Consider the following 18,083-nt stretch of genomic DNA (forward strand, 5'->3'; position numbering starts at 1 on the left):
ATTTCAGGAAAGCTTTTGTACTGTTAGAGAAAATTACAGAAACAACTTACAATTTTAAAATTAGCCTAGGAAATCATCACTAGATGAAGCTGAGTTTAATTTTTTTCCTTAGTGAACCTCAAAGTGTTTTACCAGGGATATAAACATCATTATGCCCACTCCTTCCTTTTTAAAGCCTGGGGAAACTGAGGCGCAGATGAGAAACACCTTTCTCCACCTCTAATAGCCTTGCAACAGCTGATTTAATTGCTATCACTCAAAAATCAGTGAATTGCCTGAAAGTCAAAGCATCTGAAATGCCCTCCAAATGTCAGAAGCACCTGAAAACTCCAGAGAAAAAAGCTGCTGTGAAGTTTTTGTAAGGAGACAGGCAAGCTGTCTTTATCTAAGCCTGGGATTCGGTGCAATTACTGTTGTGATGAGCTCCAAATAGTCAAATATCACAAGGAAACAGCAGCCAGATTTGCAAACAAAAGGACAATCTCTCTTACTTCAAACATCAGCATGTATGCATAGCAGCAGTGCTAGCATGGAAGTTTCATAGCTCTTGGCACAGAGGAACAGATCTGTATGCCCACGGCAAAGTGGAGAATGTGGCTGGTGCTTACCCCATCCATGTGGATCCTGGGGCTGGTCGCCAGCCGGTGCTGGTGGAGCTGCAGACCCCGCGGCAGCCTCCGGATGGAGGCGGGGGAGGACAGGAGCCCCGACCTCTGCATTGAGCCGAACCGGGGAACATTCTGTCCGTATCTGACTCCGTCCAGCAGGCGAATGAGCAGCAGGTTGGACGGGAGCTGCTCGATGCCACAGAGGACGAGCGTCCTGCACTCGGGGCACCGGAGCTCCTTCTGGGATTTCAGGATCCTCTGCAGACAGGGCTTGCAGAAAGTGTGCTGGCACGGCAGCACCTTTGCTGTGGCGTCGAGCTTTTCAAAGCACACCGGGCACTCCAACAGGTCGAGCAGAGCCAAATCATCCATCTTCAGCACGGGGCTCCCGTCACGGGCTGCGCCGGGGACATCCACATGACACGGGCAGCCGACACGACGCCTTTGCGCACCCGCGAGACCGGCACCGAAACCCTGGGCTCAGGCAGCTACCCTGCACGGAGAGGAGGGGAGGAGGAAAAAAGAGCAGAGCTCGACTGCCGGAGTATGTAATACATCCCACCTACATCGCAAGGCAGTGCCTCACGAGCCAATTTGCAAATGCATGCTTTGCGCTCCCTTCCAAGCCCCAAGTGAGTCATCCGTGATTCAGGAGCGCGAGGGGGCCGTGCCCAGGCGGGTGCCAGCGGCCGGGGAGCCCCACGGGGGGCCAGGGGCTGCGGCGAGGCCGAAGGCTCCGTGCCGGGCAGGGCGGCTGGGGCAGGCCGGGCGCCATCCTTCCCGCTCACACTCCAGCAAAGTTTTCTCAAACGCTGCCTGCTCTGTGGGTCATAACTGGCAGCACCGCACGGGTGCCACCAGCCCAGCGATGCGAGCCCCATTAAACATCGCCTTGAACCTGCTTTCTCTCGGCTCTGGCTCAAAGCAGCCGCCGGCTGCCCGCAGCCCCTCACACACCTACACACTGCCTTGTTTGCAAGATCAGTCCTAATTAAGCTTTCTATCTACCGGTTTTGACAGCAGTTCTATAAAAAGCCCTCCAAACGCAAATATAATCCTGCTTTACCTTGGAGAGACGCGGGGAGCTGCAGTGACACCCGCGCCCAGCCGGGCTGCCTGGGCTCTCCCTGCAGCCCGGGACGATTACTGCTCCCAATTCCGCCCCCAGCCTGAAGTCACTCAACCCGTTCGGCTCCTTCGGGGCTGCGCCGATCTTCACTCAAGCAGGCGGCTGCGGGTTCAAGTCACGGCTTGTGGGAGCAGCGCATCTCCCGAGCACCCCTGGGCTGGAGCAGACGCTGCAGCCAGCAGCGCCGTGACACTCGTGCGCCCCTCGGCCTGCCCTGGGTGCGTGCTGCGGGACGGCTCCGGCTCCTCGCTCTGCTGCCCTACAACAGCGAGCGGCGGGTGGAGCAAAGATCCGAGAGATTCGCCTTTACCATCTCTTCCATACCTCAGCTGTGTGTTTGCAAACTATGAATTAGAGGAAAGGATTGTAAATCTAGAGTTACTTCAGCCTGGTCCTTCTGCAGACAATGCACAGGACACCCTTCATGAAGGACTGCTTCAGCAGGTGCTGTTAACATGATTCTTTTAAAAGTTTTCCCTGCTGATCATGATTTTGTCAAAGCAAAGTTTTCCCTCTCCTGCTCTCTCTCTCTCTCTCTCCTTTTTTTTTTTTTTTTTTTTTTTTTAATGGTGGCCATTTGGCTAAATTAAAACGTTGATGAACATCTTCAGGATAATGCAAAAAAAACACAATTACTTCACTCTGTTTCATCTCAGGTTTCCATCTACTTTGGTATTTCTTTGTAGCCTGTCATGTGTTGATTCATGCTTGGCTGACTGAGTGCACCATTTTTAATGAATGACGTTGAAAACATCTAATCGACTGGCGTTATAAAATGCAGCGTGTGACATCAACTACATTGAAAACAGTTTTTGAAGTTCTTTCCTTTTTTACATATTCTTCCCTATTTCTGTTCTGTGGTTAATACCTACACGGTGCATTTTCATCTGCTTAGAAATGGAAGAGAATTGTGAAATACCTTGCAGCTAGGAAATGGTGGGAGATGAAGCTGCCCAGCTGATTTTGTGCATGCTAGGTAATGATTCTTCCACGGAATTTGTTTGTGAGTCCTTTTTCAATTCTTCTTAAACTTTTGGTAAGGCCCAAACTAGTCTGGTTGTGCTGTCCAAACAATGGGTGGGGTTGAAAATCTGCCTGAGAGGACACTGCTTCATGGGGCAGTTCTCTAGAACGGCAGATTTCCGTGGAAATCCCTGGTGCTGTGCAGCGGGGGCAGGCGCGCTGCTGCCCCGTGTCCCAGCCGGTCCCAGCTGTGCTCCTGCCACCTCCCAGCCGTGCTGAGCACTCGTGGCCAGGGCAGGAGCCAGGTGCTCGGTGTCTGTGAGCCTGCGGCAGCACAGCAGCAGTCTTGGGGCTCTCCAAGGGCTGCATCTTCATTTTCTCTGCTGAAACGTGTCGCTGTTGGCAGCAGGCAGTGTTTTTTTCTCCCAAGAATGCCACGATATGCTAGAACTTTGGGCAGCTCTTTGTCCGTGAATTCAATCGTGATCACAGCCCAGCTCCAGCCTGCCCGGAGCGTGTGCACGGGGAATCTGTCGGGCAGGGAGCGGGGACCTCTCCTACTGGGAGCTTCCAAATTGCCCCGTGCAGTGAGGCCCTGATCCTGATTGCAGTCTCTGGGTTCTGCTGCAATATAAAAAAATGATGATGCCAACTCTTAACATTTATATAACTCCTTCAGTCTTCAAAGCACTTTCCAAACACTAATTAACCTGTGGAACGTCCCTTGGGCTGTCACCCCCACCTCGTATGGAACTGTTCAGGGGATGAGGCCACTCTGCAAATCAGTGCCCGAGCGGGACCAGGCTGTGAGGCTGGTTCTGCACCCGGAGCTCAGACCGTCCCACCGAGCTCCGCTGCCTGCCGCTGCCTCTCCCTGGCGGTGCGTCTCGTAACTGGGGCTGAAACACAAAGGCAGAGCTAGAAAGCTGCCAGGGCTTCCCTTTCATTTCAGCCGTCTGCGCTTGATGCTGATGCTGTAATTAGCTCAGGGCTGGATGCTGCGGGCGCTGCTCCCCCGTGGTGACACTGAGACGTCCCAGCGTGGTCGCCCCCAGCCCCAGCCCCCATGGGGTGCCCTTGGCCCCAGGCTGCCCGTGGGCAGGGCAGGGCACGCTGCCCTGGCTGAGGCGGTGGATGGTGCCGCTGGGAGCTGGGAAGCAGCATTCCGGGCAGAAACAGCCGCTCCGCTCTGGTTCAGCGCCCGTGCCTGTGCCTGCAGGGAGCAGCGTCCTCTGGCCTGGCCCCATCTCCAAAGCTGTCTCAGGAAGCGGCTCGGAGGAATCCCGGACAGCAAGCACGCCTTGTCACCTCAGCTGGTGGCAGCCCCATGCCCAGAGAGGGGTTCTGTCCACCCAGGTCAGCTGCCGCAAGGAGAAGCTCTCGGTGTTTTCTCAGGGCTGCCCAGGCGGAGCCCCGCGTCCCGGCGCATCGCTCCTGACCTCCCCGTGCAGGGTCCCCGGAGCCCACCCGGCGCTCACCTGCCTGCAGCTCCACCCCGCTGCTAAAACATTCTGCCTGCCAGCTTCCAGCGCACGATCGCAGCACTGCAAATAGTATTTCCTTTTACCAGTTTTGAATTTCACACATTTTAACATCGCTATTTCCAGTTCTTGTGATTATGAGACACTAAGGTATAAATAAGCTTTGCATTTAATGCCTTTAGATCACAAAGAACTCCATGCAGCTAGAGGTAATTCCTGCCTTTTATGGAGGGGGGAAACCAGAGGTGCGGTGGCTTCGCAAGGTCATAAAAGTGACCAGCGGCAGCCAAGAAGGGGCCCGACATCAAATAACTGCTGTGATCAGCCTTGCCTCACGCACGACCTGGCATATTGTGAGGCATCCTTATAACATTGAAATGAATTTCCTCTTCCTACGGCTGCCTGGGCAGGGTTAACAGAAGACCAGGCACTGCTGTAGGAAATGGGAACCTCCCTGCCTCTCACCTCGTGCCTATCCTACAGTTCCTGTGTTGAAGGGTGAGGAACCTGTGGAAATCCAATACCATGGCAAAGTGAACATACAACTGGTTCACACAGCCCCGCTAACTTTTAAGCTGATTGCTGCGCCAAACAAGAGCTTCCTTCGGACCTCGCCGTGCCCTGCTGCCTTCCCGTGCTCCGGCTGACCCCGTGGGGACACGGGCACGTCCCTGCGTGGCTCCTCATGCAGGGCTGCCCGCGGGGGCTCCGGGGCGCATGGAGCAGCTCTGCTTCCCGCATCCCTCATGCTCACTGCTTGAAATAACAACGCTGAACGGTGTGAGCGGGTGGAAGGAGCTTCCTCCAGCAGCCCTTACAGCCTGTGTTTCGGGGTCCTCCTCCTCGCCTGTATGCTGTCCCTCCAGGCGACCTGCTGGGTGGCTGGGGACCAGCCCCGCACCCGGGGACCCCAGGACGGGCACGGGGCTGTTACGTGGCTGCTGCAGCCACAGCCTGCATGCGAGGAGCCGGAGCTGACAGAGGGCAAGGGCTCGGCAGCACCTCACCAGGAGCCTATAAAAAGCCTTCTGTCACACTGCTTATCGCGAGTGGGTGCCACACGCCTCCTCCTCCGGGGAAATAAGGGACCTCTCGTGCTTTTTTTAGATCCTGGAGGGCAGGGAGAGGGGGTGCCACTCACACGCTGCTACAAATTATAGATCTGATGCTAACAGCTTGTCCTCCTACCACCCACCACCCAGGCACGCTGAGCGGCTGTGGTGGCTGCGAGGGGAGGCGAGCGGAGCCCCCGCTGCCCCCTGCCCAGGGCAGGGATGGGGGTGCCTGCCCCAGGCACTGCCCTGCTCGTGTGGCTGCGCCCCGTCCATGGGCAGCGGCACTGGGGCTGCGGTGTGGCTGCCGCACGGGCAGTCCTGTGCTGATGGAGAGAAGCTGCTGCACATTTAGCAATTAGACATAACGAGGCAGCGTGGATCTGCAGGATCTGTGCAGCGTGGGGCCCTGCAGCGAGCAGAGCAGAGGCCACCCCGAGGCTTTCCATGCCCCGTGCCATCCGCCTGTGCTGCAGTGCCACCGAGGCAGCGCGGGGACACGGGGTGCTGCTGCCCACACGGCGACATGGGAAGTGCTCAGCCAGGTGTGCCACAGCGGATGGAGGGGCACCAAGCACCGAGGAGCCGCCTGCACCGGACAAGAAGAGTGTTTTGGAGCGCTGGTCATTGATCTTAGGGCAAGTCAAACGATGCCGTTTGTACCTAGTGGCCTTTAACAGGCTTGCTGCTGGGTAACATGAAGCCTTCAGCCCATCCAAAAGGAGCTGGAGCAGAGTGGTGCCTATCTAGAAAGAGAGAAGTATTTTTTAAATGAAGCTCAGATGCTGATTTTCCTCAGGATAGCCTGCTACACACCCGCTGAACTGGTGTTAGCAGCAGCAGATGGTGCAGGGGCACCGTCCCACGCCCCTAGCCCCCCGCAGCCAGTTCCCCACACGGGGCCGAGGGCAGGGCTGGGCTGGCTCAGGGCTGTGGTCCTTTCCCTGCAGTGCACTGAAGGACCACAAAATGTGCAGCACTAAATCCTCCTTCACTGGGATTTGCCCAATAAGGGCTAAATCTGCAGGGATGCAATTTCCATTTTTTAAGACAAGAAGAAATAAATGTTCTCGAGTAGCAATAGACCCGAGCACCAGCCTAGCAGGCCTTTGAACATTGCTGTGAGTACTTCTCAGCTGCTCTTCACACAGGTCTGACCACAGAAAATGTCAGGCTTCAGTTACCTAATTAAACACAGATGCAAATAGCAACGCTACTTGCAAGGATACATCTCCCTTTAGTGTTCCCAGGTGCTCCTGGCCAGCAGGAAGGCAGCGACTGCCGCAGCCCAGCCAGGGAGGCAAGCTGGGTTATAAATGCACAGCGAGCACCAGTGCTGGGTGTGGAGTGTGGGGGTGAGGCTTTAGCAGCCTGTGCAGAAATAAATCTGCAGAAAATGTGTTTGTGCCTTGCTGAGTTAAGGAGCAACCAGTCCAGCTATTTGCTGCCTCTTCGCTGGGTCTGTGGCTGGGGGCTGGCAGCAGGGCTCTGCTTTCCTAACAGCCCCTTCCTGAGCAGTGCTGCCTGGGGGAGGTTTGGGGAGCGGGAGCTGAGTGTGGCGGGGTCTGGGGAGCAGGGCTGCTCTGGGGGGTGCTCTGGTGTCTGTGCTGGGAGCGCCCAGGGCTGTGCCGCAGTCCTGCTGCAGGCTGGTGGTGGCTGTGTGCTCGCCTCCCATGCGAGGTGGTGATAGCGCAGGAGCTGTGGCTCCGTGTCACCACCTTTCTGGGAATGCTCACTGGGAGGTAACATGTTCTGTTGGTCGTTGGGTGCACTTTATTTTTTTCCTCCTGGGCTCTGGTTTCATGCAGATCAGTTCACGCTGCTCCCAGGAGGCAGCCGAGGGAGGTTTGCTTCTCAAGGTAGAACTCAAGCCCTGGGAATTTCCCTCTTTGAAGCACTTTTTTTCCTGGTTTTTGTTTCCTTGTGACTTCAGGGTTTTTATGCTTACTCAGGACTCTTCCCTCACCTGCCCATGCAGTCTCTCGGGCTGAGGTGGGTGCTCAGCGAGCTGACTTTCATCCGGAGCCTGCACCGCTCCTGGAGGTGCCAGGCATCCTCCGCTCCCGTTGACTTCAGCCCGCAGGAATGCGTGGCAGGCCCTGCCTTGCACGTCAGCCAGGAAGCGGCCAGCCAAATGAGACGTTCCTGGCTTGTTTTCCTAGAAAAATGGAGCCTTGTGGATTGGCGGTGGATGAGAATATGGGTATGTGTGGCTGTGCCTGTCTGTGCACCCCCGCACCTTGTGAAGCCAGTTTGGTGGGGAGGAAAAGCACCCAGAATTTTAAATATCCAGTAACTTTTATGAAAATGGGAGGCTAGCCCCGAAAAGGAGACCCTGCTAGCCCCTTCCTGGTAGGAATGATGCAACGTGCCTTCGTGAATCTACTTTGACTGGAAAAGCAGGCGCCAGCCTCAGCGATGCCTTCCTCAGGCTGGTGGTGTGATGGTCTCAGCCACCTCCACCACGCTCCTGCTGCGGCACTGCAGGCACTGTGAGACCCCCATGAGCACCACCGCCCCCGAAGCGGTCCCACAGCAGCGTCCTGTCCCCAGGGCCTCTCCCCCTGCCTGGCCCCTCACACCTCGTCCTCGGGGTGGTCCCCAGTCTGTGCTGGCAGCCGGTGCCTTTAAAAGGGAAGCAACTCGTCGTCTTTAGCTTATGAGATCAGAAACAGGAGGATGCTTTTCCCCTGGGGTGAGGACAGCGATGGAGGCAGGCTGCCGGGCAGTCTCGTGTGGCAGGGAGCTGTGGCAGCCGCTCTGCGTGGTGCTGGGTCCCTGTGGCTGGCAGCTCAGCGCAGCCAGGCCGGTACTGCTGATGCTGCTGTGGGGAAGCTGTGCTCCGTCTGCTTGGCAGGGGATGGAAAAAAACACATTTTGCAATGAGTGACGGAATTAAGCCCTGTCTGTCAGGACAGGTGCAGCGGTTGCAGTGCTGCTTGCCGTGCCCTGCTGGGAGTGCCAAGCCCCGCTGTGCCCGGCTGCCACGCGGCGCTGGGAGAAGTCCCTGCTCACTGCTGCTGTGCCACCAACCATGGTGCTGCTGCCGGTCCCTCTGCAGCCTGGGGACAGCGGGGAGCAGCTAAAGGGAGCCCGGGGGCTGGAATGAGCTGCGAGCACGTGAATTCATGGTTCTCAGGCCAAGAGCTGAGAACCAGCCTTGGCTGGGTAGCCCACGCTGCTGTGCAGGGCTCTGGCTCTGCTGCTTGGCATCTGCATTTCTGCTTTCACAGGGGCTTATCTCAAAGCCTGAGCTGCTGGCTAACAGGCATTCTGCACCCACCAGCTGAAGGAGGAGAGAGGCTGTGGCTGCTCTCTGTAAGGATGTCAGGAGGTAAATCTTCCAAAGGAGGAGTGCTGTTACACTGGAGGACTGTGTGCAAGCACAAATGTGCACCAATTGGCTGCGAATAGACCTAGTCAAGAAACCAGAATATTCCTAACCATGCAGTGAGCGAGGGGCTGAAACAGCCTCTGACAGAGCTGCAGGGCCAGAGCCTGCAGGTGCTCCTCCTGGTGCTGCTCAGCTCCCCGCAGCGCGGTGCTGCGGTACGGGGGCAGCGCAGGCACCACGGGGTCCGGAGCCCCCCCAGGAGCGAGGTCTGGGGCCAGCCCTGGCCGTGCAGGCTGCCTGCTCTGTGCTGCCCGCGGGGTGCCTTGGGACGGGCTGCCCCTGCTGCGGGGAGACACAGGGCAGCAGAAAGGAGGAAAGCTTCCTTCTGCTAACACACAATTATGGTTAATGTGGCATGCTGATATTTCCTCGTATTCACCACCACTTTTACTGTGGTAATGCCACTATCTCCTCACCATTAGGTCTCACAACTGCTTTGTGATTCCTTCCCTTTCTCTTTGTGCATCCAGGAGGTGTCTGAGTGCCGGTGAGTTTTCCCCATTATTATTAATAAAAAATGTATTTTCCATAGGCTAGCAGCAAGTAGCTCTGTCTGTGGCTTCGTGCAGTATCTTTTCTCTCCTGCTTTTACTTCATCTCTTCACCACACACACACAGGGCCCTCTTCAACTCCATTAAATTATTGGCTAAAATTATCTTCTTGACCTGCTGATCTGAACCTTTCTGCTTGCTACTCCCACACTGAAACAAGTTTAATGCTTGTGTCCTTCCAAGCTTCTACCTTGCTCCTTTGCTTCCTTCATATCTGCCCTGCCCTCTGCTCCATGCCTGCCTGCTCCATGGCCCTCTGGCCTCTCTTTGTGTCTGCCAAAGCTGGCTCAGGCCCTTTCGTGTCCCCTCTCTGCCTTACCGTAAGGACCCGATGTTGTGCTCAGAGTAATGCAACCAGTGGGGCAGGGCTGCGGCGTTCCAGCGCTGCAGCAGCTGAAGCCGTGAGGCCTTTCCACATCCCTGCATGTTGCCTGCCTGGTGCTTGCACAAGGACGGGCACTGCAGTGCTTGCTGTAAGGAAGTAAAAATGGGCAAAGCACAACGAAACATTTTTCAGCGAAATGTGCAGGTGGAAACATGTCCTCGCATTGTTACAGGGCAGTTCGCTCTTGCTTTTCTATCTGTCCTAGTTTGTACATACCCGGCCTTGTTGCAATAGATCTAAACCAGCATGTTACACTCCTTAGGGCAAGGGCTGTCCATCTCTTTGTTCTGCAAAGCCAGCACGCTTCCAACAATCAGTTAATGTTTCTTGACGTGGAGAGGAGGATGAAGACAGGGTGCATGCTTGAAAGACAGATGTCATTAGAATTCATTGGAAAAAAGGCTGAAGTAAAGCACAGTGCGGTGATAACCCAGATCACGAAACAATGATTTCACTGCTGTATGCAAAATCGCTGTTACATCTTTGGTGAGGACTGACTGGCTGCGGGAGACAAGCCCGGGCTGATGCAGGAGAGCAGAGCGAGCGCTGCTGAGCGAGTCCCGCTGTGCTCCGTCCCGTCCCATCCCTGCCCTGCTCCCGGCTCCATGCCGAGCGCTGCCTCCCTCAGCACGCTGCGGTGCTCCCCTGCAGGAGCGAGGCTGATGCGGCCTCAAAACCCCTGCCTGGAAAGCCCCAGCCAGGCACACGCGGGGTGGGAAGGTTGGGGAGCGTGGCCCAGGCAGCCGCAGGCGGCTTGGAGCCGGAGGAAAGCTGTGTGATACTGCTCCAAGGATGGGATTGTTCTAACACGAAAATTACAGGGCCGTGGCAGGTTTGCTGTGTTGTGACAGCACCTGTAAGTAACTGTGTGTCCTGGAAGCCACTTTGCTCGTCTAGCAAACGTAGCTTGTGACTGTGGTGCTCTCATTGCTGCTTTCAACTTCTTTTCCTGTTTGATTGTTCCCTTAATCAAAAGAAAATGAACACCAATTAAGCTATCTTACAAAGTGTGATTTGTGTCAATTAAGACTGCTGGTGTGCCTTTGAAAAGCAGTGATGCCGAGGCCTGGTTCACGCAGGACATGTAAGAGAAAGGGGTGGATCAAGCTTCTCGAGTAAATGCAGAAAGAGCTGAGCTTGATTAATGCAAATCAAGGTGTTCTTATAAAGTGAGATCCTCCCGTTTGAGATAGGACGGCAGCCTGACGTGAACATTACAGAAATGTTTTGGAAATGCACAGGGTGTGTCCGGGGCTGTGTGTTTATGGGCATGTTCGTGCAGGTTCCCTCTGCAGAGCGCAGCCCTCGCACAGCCCCAGGCACCGCGGGGCAGCGCCTGCCCCAGCACGGCCCGGCCGGCACAGCAGGGCTGCTGCAGGAGGCTTCTGCCAAGGGCCGAGCGTGTGCTCCGTGTTTAACAACAAACACGCTGCTGAACGGCCTGCCTAGTGGGTCATGAACAGGAATTAAATGAAGTGTTGGCATTTGAAAGAAGAGAGATTTGAAGTATTGCTGTGTGTACCTGATCAACCAGGTATTAGAAGATCTTTAAAAGCCGGCCAGCAGTTGCTTTATGGGTGCATGTTGCACGAAGCACTCTTCGTTTTTCCCCTCAGAAGGAGAGGGGCACGGTGACCGAGCACCTCCTTCAGCAGCAGGGTGTCAGCCGCGGGCGGGGGGCTCCTGTGCGCTCAGAGGGGAGCTGAGTGTGGGGCACGCGGCTGCACCAGGGAAATGCGGCCCCGCGGGGTGCTGGAGGCGGCCGGGGAGCTGTGAACCCCGTGGGGTGCGGGAGGAGGCCGTGTGCCCGCAGCACGGCTCAGAGCTTCCTGCCCAGCAGCTGGGCCCCCGCAGCCCCGTGCTGCTTGTCCCTGGGCAGAGCAGTGACCCAGCGGGGTGGCCACGGGGGTGCTCCTGGTGCACGGGGCTGTGAGGAGCAGGGGCTGTGCCGCTGGCCTCTCTCAGGAGGCAGCTGGCTTTCAGAAATTAAAAGCGAACCAGAACGGTCAAAAGGCCTGAAAAGCCAGCAAGAATTACAAATAGGGATTGAAAGCTAAAGAGAGAGAAAATCTTAATTAGATCTCCACCAACCTGTAGAGAAACACATTTGGATTAAAATGAAATGGAGCTTTGTACTCTCTGGGTTTCCGAGCAAGAATGGAAGAGGAATTATTCACAATTGCTATTTGTGAAGCTGGATTGCTTTTTCTGTGAACTTGTCTTTTTAAATTTTCACCTTGTCAGAAAACGGTGAAAAGCTGCTGGGATGGTGTATTTGGGATAGTTCTTATCGCAGGACACGGCAGAAACATTTCCATGGCTGCAGAACACAGGCAGGGTTTCCCATTTAATCCTCTCCTCCCCACGGTAACTCCATTTCTCATTTCGTAGGCCAGCCTGTCCACCATTCAGTAGAGTTCAGCAAAACTTGCCTTCTATTTCAGCACCACAGATATTTTCTCTTTGTGAATATCTATCAATATTTAATACAGTGGTGTCGGTTTTGCCGTAAGATGAGAGGAACTACTCGCAACCTTGAATTATACATGGTGTGTCTGGGGGAAGCTGCGGAGGGTTTTCTTTTGGGCCCAAAGCTCTTCCAGTTGATCTCCAGGACCTGCGACTTGAAATCGTAATCATGGATGAGCACCAGAAGAAGCTCAACCAAAGACACGAGGGAAGGCCCCGCAAAGTGAGGTTCAAAATATCATCATCCTACAGCGGTCGAGTGCTGAAACAAGTCTACGAGGACGGGCAGGAGCTGGAGCCCCCGGCCAAAGAGCAGTCCCGGCGTTTCCTCCGGCACAGCTTCGAGCCGGGGAACCGCCCGTGCGCAGGGGACGCGGCAGAAGGCAGGCTGTGCCCGCCAGCCAAGCTGAGTGCCCAGCGGATCAGCATATTCAAAGAGGATCAGAAATACAGCCTCGCCAGCACCTCGCCTCTCTTCAGCAACTGCCCCCCCAGTGCCGGCCACTGCAGGGTGAGTAACGCCCAGCCCCGGCTTCTGCCTGTTCTGTAGTGAGATGCAGCATTTCCGTGTGTTTCTATGCTGAGCAATCCTAATGCATCGAGAGCAGTCAAAAGTAAGGTGGATATTATCTTAATTGGTTATATTTTAAACATAAAAGTTGCATGATTTGAGCTGGCAAAAAGGTTGGTGCCCCTGGCAGCCTACCTGTGAGCCTCAGAGTGAGTCATGTGCATCCTCTGGAAACTCAGAATTGCCCTACACCTGCTCTGAAAATCCCACCCTAGTTTCACTGGGTACGTTATTAACATCTAATTAACACCACTGATATAGAAGTGTCCTTTTGGCCATAATAAAAAGCAAGTACACATGTAATATGTTAAATTGATTCATATGCGGGGATTATGTTCATTTTCTTGCTCTGTCAAATTAAACTTCTGTTATTTTTTCCTGCCATTTGTTTTTATCAAACCTCTCTGTGCCAGCCAAACAACCCATGTAACAGTGTGGTGCATCGGTGCTGCTGCTAACAACCACGTTACCCTGAAATGCAAACTCCAAATGAAGTGTGTTATTGATATATTGATGTAATCAGCAGATTTGTGAAATTCAAGGTGGGTCTGCTCAGAAAAAAATGATAAAAAGGAAGACAGCAAAAGGTAGCTAGCTTGTTCAATCAATATAGCAGGCCTTTCCCTGGCAGACACCTCATCTCAAATCCAGTTCAGACTGAATGATGAGCAGTTGTTATTCAGAGACTGGTCTGTTCTTTGCCCAGGACACCCCTTGCAGACACCATCCCAGTCCTACACTGGCTGCTTGGTGGTACTGCCCCAGTTGCTAGCAGAAAGGTCAAGAATTAAGAATGTCTCCAGGGAGAAATTTGAGTACGCCAACAGCTGAAACACACAGAAAGTTGTGCCGTCATCTGCTGTGGTCTCTTGAATAGACACTTTGACCACAACTAAAGGGACTTGGGAGTGCTTTAGAAAGTGTTTTATGTCTTAGTTTAAACACATTAAAAGTCTATTGGTGCTAATCAAAGTTTCAGAGTTGCATGTAGGAACACCAGACTGCTGATACTTGAAGTATGTTTAGTTGATACGCTGGGCATCTAGTTTAACCAAAAATATCAAACCACTACGAATGCCTTTTGCCCAAAGACAGAGCACTTATGTGATCCTATCTATACCATTAATTTGTTCTGCATTCTTGGGTAATACTCATCTCTATTCCCTAGTCTTCCTAACCATAAGTACTTTGAGTAATCATGCTATCCAATATCTGTTTTGTTTCGTATCAACATGCACTCAGTATTTGGAGACACCACGTCTGCATAAGAAATACGAGGTGTTTAAAGCCCTCTGCCAACGGGCAGGGTTTGAGCTCGCTGTCCCTCCATGCCTCTGCTGGTGCAAGCAGCAGGTGCCCGGTTGCCAGCAGAGCCATCAGCCAACCTGCGTTGGATGGTGGGAGTCTGTCACGGCATTTTCTTAGGAGAGCATCTCCTTTTGCATCACTTCTTGACAGACGCTTATACAGAGTGAAATATGAAGAGTGTGTAAAGCAATAGGCTATGGCAACTGCCATATGATACCTGGTAAAATGCTAAGGGAAAGAGGGACCAGGTAAGCAAAATGCTGCTTTCAAAATGTGTTTGACCAGATCAAGGTTAGTTTAAAAATAATTAGAAAAGAATGCAAATTCGAGTTTCCCCATGGATGGGTATTTAGACTGGCTGCTAGGATTAAAATTTGACATTAGAACATTAGAAAATGAGCTTTTTTTTTTTTTTTTTTTTTAAATCATCTGACCACTTTGCCAGCATTAATGGCCTGTCTTTGCATCTCTCCTCCCCTGTGCCCCTGTGTGCACCGTGCTCTGGAGGGCCGTGGGAAGCTGGCCTGTGGGGCAGAGCCAGCCTAGGGGTGGCCAGGCAGGAGGGAAATTCTTCTGGGAACCCAGGGGTCGGCAGTGCTTGCAGTGGATTCATACGGGTGGGGTGTTGATTAAGATCCTTCTACAGGCTTCCCCAGTCATAGATTTTGGTAAGATCATCATCTACACAAATAACCTGAAAATCATCCGTGCACCGATGGACCAGAAAGAGCTCATGAGAAGAATCATCCAGACTGAGGGAATAAATGACTGGGCCTTCATATACCACGAAAGGAAAGACAGAATTGGCACTGGACATAAAAAAGAGGTGGAGAAAAAGGTTGCCTGCAACCAGTATATGCAGGTAAGTGCATATATAAACAAAATTGCTTTTGTTCCCCAAGGCTTTTGGGTCTTGCAGCCCCAGTCAAACAGCTCAATATTCCCATCCAAGCCCCATCCATGTCTGTAGCTGACACTTCAACTACATTTGGATTAAAAGCATCACTTTGTTCCTCTTCCAACGTGGAGATAACTAATCAGTGCTGCAGCACGGTTTGCACTCTGGGGACAGCTGCTCTGTTTCCAGCGTCCTCATGTCTCCCACTTGATGTTTCCCTCGGAGATCGCTGACATTTATGTCGTTTGGCTTAGGTCCATCTTTCTTCACTCTCTCCCAGCGGAATAAGAGCAGGCCTGAGTTTCTCCAGCCTGACAAGGCTAAACACAGCTGCCGTGTGGCTGAGACTGCCCGAGGCTAAAATTTTAATATCAGCTGAAATAGGATTGTGTCTTCCCCTTATTTTCTCACGGGTTAGTCTTTGTTGGTCAGAATCCCAATTAGTCTGACCATAATTTGATCCCACAAAACAATGTTGTCATGCAGGGTAAATACCAAGCATTACAAATTTGCCAACCTGAAACCAACCTCCTGTGCATAATGCAGGTTGCCTTGGATGCTCTGCAGCCATGAGCCTTGCTTGGGGCTCACTGACGTAAAGTCCCCGTGAAAAGTGAGAACAACCCTGAGAAGCTAAGCAGCCTTTTTGTCCTTTGTCAGTATTGAAATAAACATAATTTTCAGAAAGAGGGCTTTGACATCAAAGCCAAGATTCATCCCATCTACTGAGAGAATTGCTTGTCTGAGATATTTGGGAACAAAGAGTAAAATCTCAAAGAACCAAGACTGTGGATGTTTTTTTCCAGAATAGTTTTGGATTCTTTATGCACTGGTAATACAAATATTCAATGAGATGACCAAACCACAGGAAGGTTATTCTCCTGAGAAGTCAACTAATTTGGCCTGTCAGATTACCATGTAGGCACGATGTAAAGCATACCCAGCACCAACTCCCGTATCTTAGTTAAGCCTCATTCTGTTCTGCTGGGTAAGGCAGCACCGCGGCACAGGAATGATGCAGGCCACTGAACTGACACCAAAATGGTGATCCTGTGCCCGGGTATGTGCTTCCTGCTGCAGATATTCAATCACTCCTGGGCTCTGTGGAAGTAGTGAATTTTAAGCTGAGAGCAGAAAGAGGCTGGCAGCCCTGGGGCACGTTGCAGGCACAAGCGGAAACCTGAGAGAAGCTGTGCGTGTGTCAGTGCTGGGGGACTGGCGAGGGCAGAGGGTGAGGAGCAGTGCACAAGGAAAGGAAGCGTGGCTTAACGCAGAGCTGGTAAAACGGCCACATTAAGAAACGACAGGAAGATGGGGAGCTATGCAGACCCTTGCAAGAGGAGAAAAGCTGAATTTCAAAGTATTGTGTTTCAAACCCAGCCACATTAACTTTTCATTTTGCAGAAGTATCCACAAATTGTCCCCAGACACACAGGAGCCTTTACCTTGGAGATCTTGCTATAGAGAGACAAATGCTATTGGCAGAGTGGTGTGTCAGGAACCACGATTGCTTTAAAGACCAGAGGAGAGAATTTCCTGCTTTCAGCTCTTACTGTGTGATGTCTGATACTGAGTACAGATTTTGTTTGTGATCTTTCTGTTGCAGGAAGGAGATGCTGAACACGCTTGTTCCCAGTGTAAAGGATCAGGCTCTGCTCCTTGCTCGCTGTGCCATGGAAGCAAGTTTTCAATGCTAGCAAACAGATTCAGAGAGTCCTACAGGGCTCTCCGATGCCCAGCTTGCAATGAAAGCGGCGTGCAGCCCTGCCAGATCTGTGCTGCATGACCAGAGCTGCAGCAGTCCACAAGCACTGCACCGATACTTTGTGGAGAACTTTGAATTATTTCATCTTCAAGCAGCCTTGCTCTAACAGAAAGTTTTTTAAAGATGAGAAAGGCGCCTTACACACGTCTCACCGTAATGCGAACACAGCACCTCTGCTACCAGCTGTTCCTCTTGTTTGTTACACACATCTGTCCAGCTTTTTAATCAGCCCAGACCCTGCTTTGCAAACATGCTGCTTGTAGCCCTGTGGGGTGAACGTATCCAGGCTGCTACATGACAAGATCTGCGTAAATGTCTCCTGCATCAGCAGCTCGGCCTGGGTCTGCTGGCACTGCCCGTCAGCGCTGCTGGGAGCCGGATCCCCCCAGCAGGCACCGTGGTAGCGCAACAAAAAGCAGCAGAAATAGGCGCAGGTTGGGCACGTCGTTAACAGTCAGGGTGTGAAGTGTGTTTGTATGACAGCAGGGCAGAACCAGAGTGGTGCCTCCGCTGGGTTTTAATGTGCTGAACATTTTAACATTACACCATCTTTTGCGATTAACTCTGAACTTGCCTTGCAGTGTCACAAGTGCTTCCCGAAGATTTTGCTGATTCTTACATCTGCTTTTATGGACACAGTGATTCCTGTGGGGTCTGATTTATGGGGGAAAACTGAAAACTCTTCCCAAATCTGGAGCTATTAAAATGCACAGTAATTTATTATTATAAATAGAAGGTAATGAGTTTTTGGCCTACTTATGAGGAAGTGCTGAACTAAAATTCCCCTCTCCGATGCTCAGCACTTTTCAGGATCAGGCTGGTGGTGAGCAGGATTTTTGTTGCTTAATATTAATCCCATGTTGTAATCTGCAAGAGGTAAACTCTAATTAGTTGAGGTGAAGCAATGATGCTGAATACTTTGCAGGCTGCCACTGGTGGTGCAGAACACAAGGGCTTCAAAAGGTGGAGGCAAACGGGGGAAACGTCTTTTTTTTTTTTTTTTCTTTCCTCCCTCCCCATAGCCTTAAATCATTACATTTCATATTCATGAGTAATGGTAATGCAGCCTTAACTTGCTTATTACCGCTGAGACTGAGGAGTTACGAGGCTGCTCGCCCGTTCTCGGTGCTGAGGCTGCACGCCGTGGCAGGGCGTTTATGGCCAGGTTTCTGCTTCTCTATGGGAGGCTATAAAACCTCTCCCCAGTACTGGAATCACTAGAAATAACGCCCTTTTAGCTCTTAGACTTCCACGTGTCTCCTACTGAAATTTTTCAGTGGGTACCAGGGGTTTAATTACAAATAAACACAAACGTAACCGATGCCGGATTCGCTTCATTTATCGCCAGGCTCTGTGTGTACCCAGCCAGCAGCCCCCCCCCGGGCGGCTCCCCCCCGGCGGGCCCGTCTGATCGCTGCCGCTCCCGTTTAGAACTTGGGCAGCCTCAGATAAGGAGGAGGCGAGCAGGCAGTGCTGCTGCCCGGTACTTCCATGTTTACAGCAAAACC

The 18,083-nt window shown here is 52.7% G+C and overlaps 2 protein-coding genes across 4 annotated transcripts in view; one reads left to right on the plus strand and one right to left on the minus strand.

Annotated features, from left to right (window-relative positions):
* Positions 1 to 1,155, minus strand: part of SH3RF2 (SH3 domain containing ring finger 2) — a 36,956-nt gene extending 35,801 nt beyond the window's left edge. For all 3 annotated transcript variants that reach the window (XM_068698288.1, XM_068698289.1, XM_068698287.1), the window contains exon 1: positions 609 to 1,155. In XM_068698288.1, the coding sequence (XP_068554389.1) occupies positions 609 to 980 (372 nt within the window). In that variant the 5' untranslated portion in view covers positions 981 to 1,155. The remainder of the gene's footprint in view (positions 1 to 608) is intronic.
* A 5,108-nt stretch (positions 1,156 to 6,263) lies between these two features.
* GRXCR2 (glutaredoxin and cysteine rich domain containing 2) lies at positions 6,264 to 17,318 on the plus strand. The gene is made up of 4 exons (XM_068697935.1): positions 6,264 to 6,692; positions 7,167 to 12,544; positions 14,559 to 14,774; positions 16,417 to 17,318. Exons 2-4 carry the CDS (start codon positions 12,203 to 12,205, stop codon positions 16,594 to 16,596), a joined length of 738 nt encoding a protein of 245 aa, XP_068554036.1. The 5' UTR covers positions 6,264 to 6,692; positions 7,167 to 12,202; the 3' UTR covers positions 16,597 to 17,318.
* Positions 17,319 to 18,083: the final 765 nt, after the last annotated feature.

Source organism: Anas acuta, chromosome 14, assembly GCF_963932015.1.
Source record: "Anas acuta chromosome 14, bAnaAcu1.1, whole genome shotgun sequence".
Taxonomy (NCBI): Eukaryota; Metazoa; Chordata; class Aves; order Anseriformes; family Anatidae; genus Anas; species Anas acuta.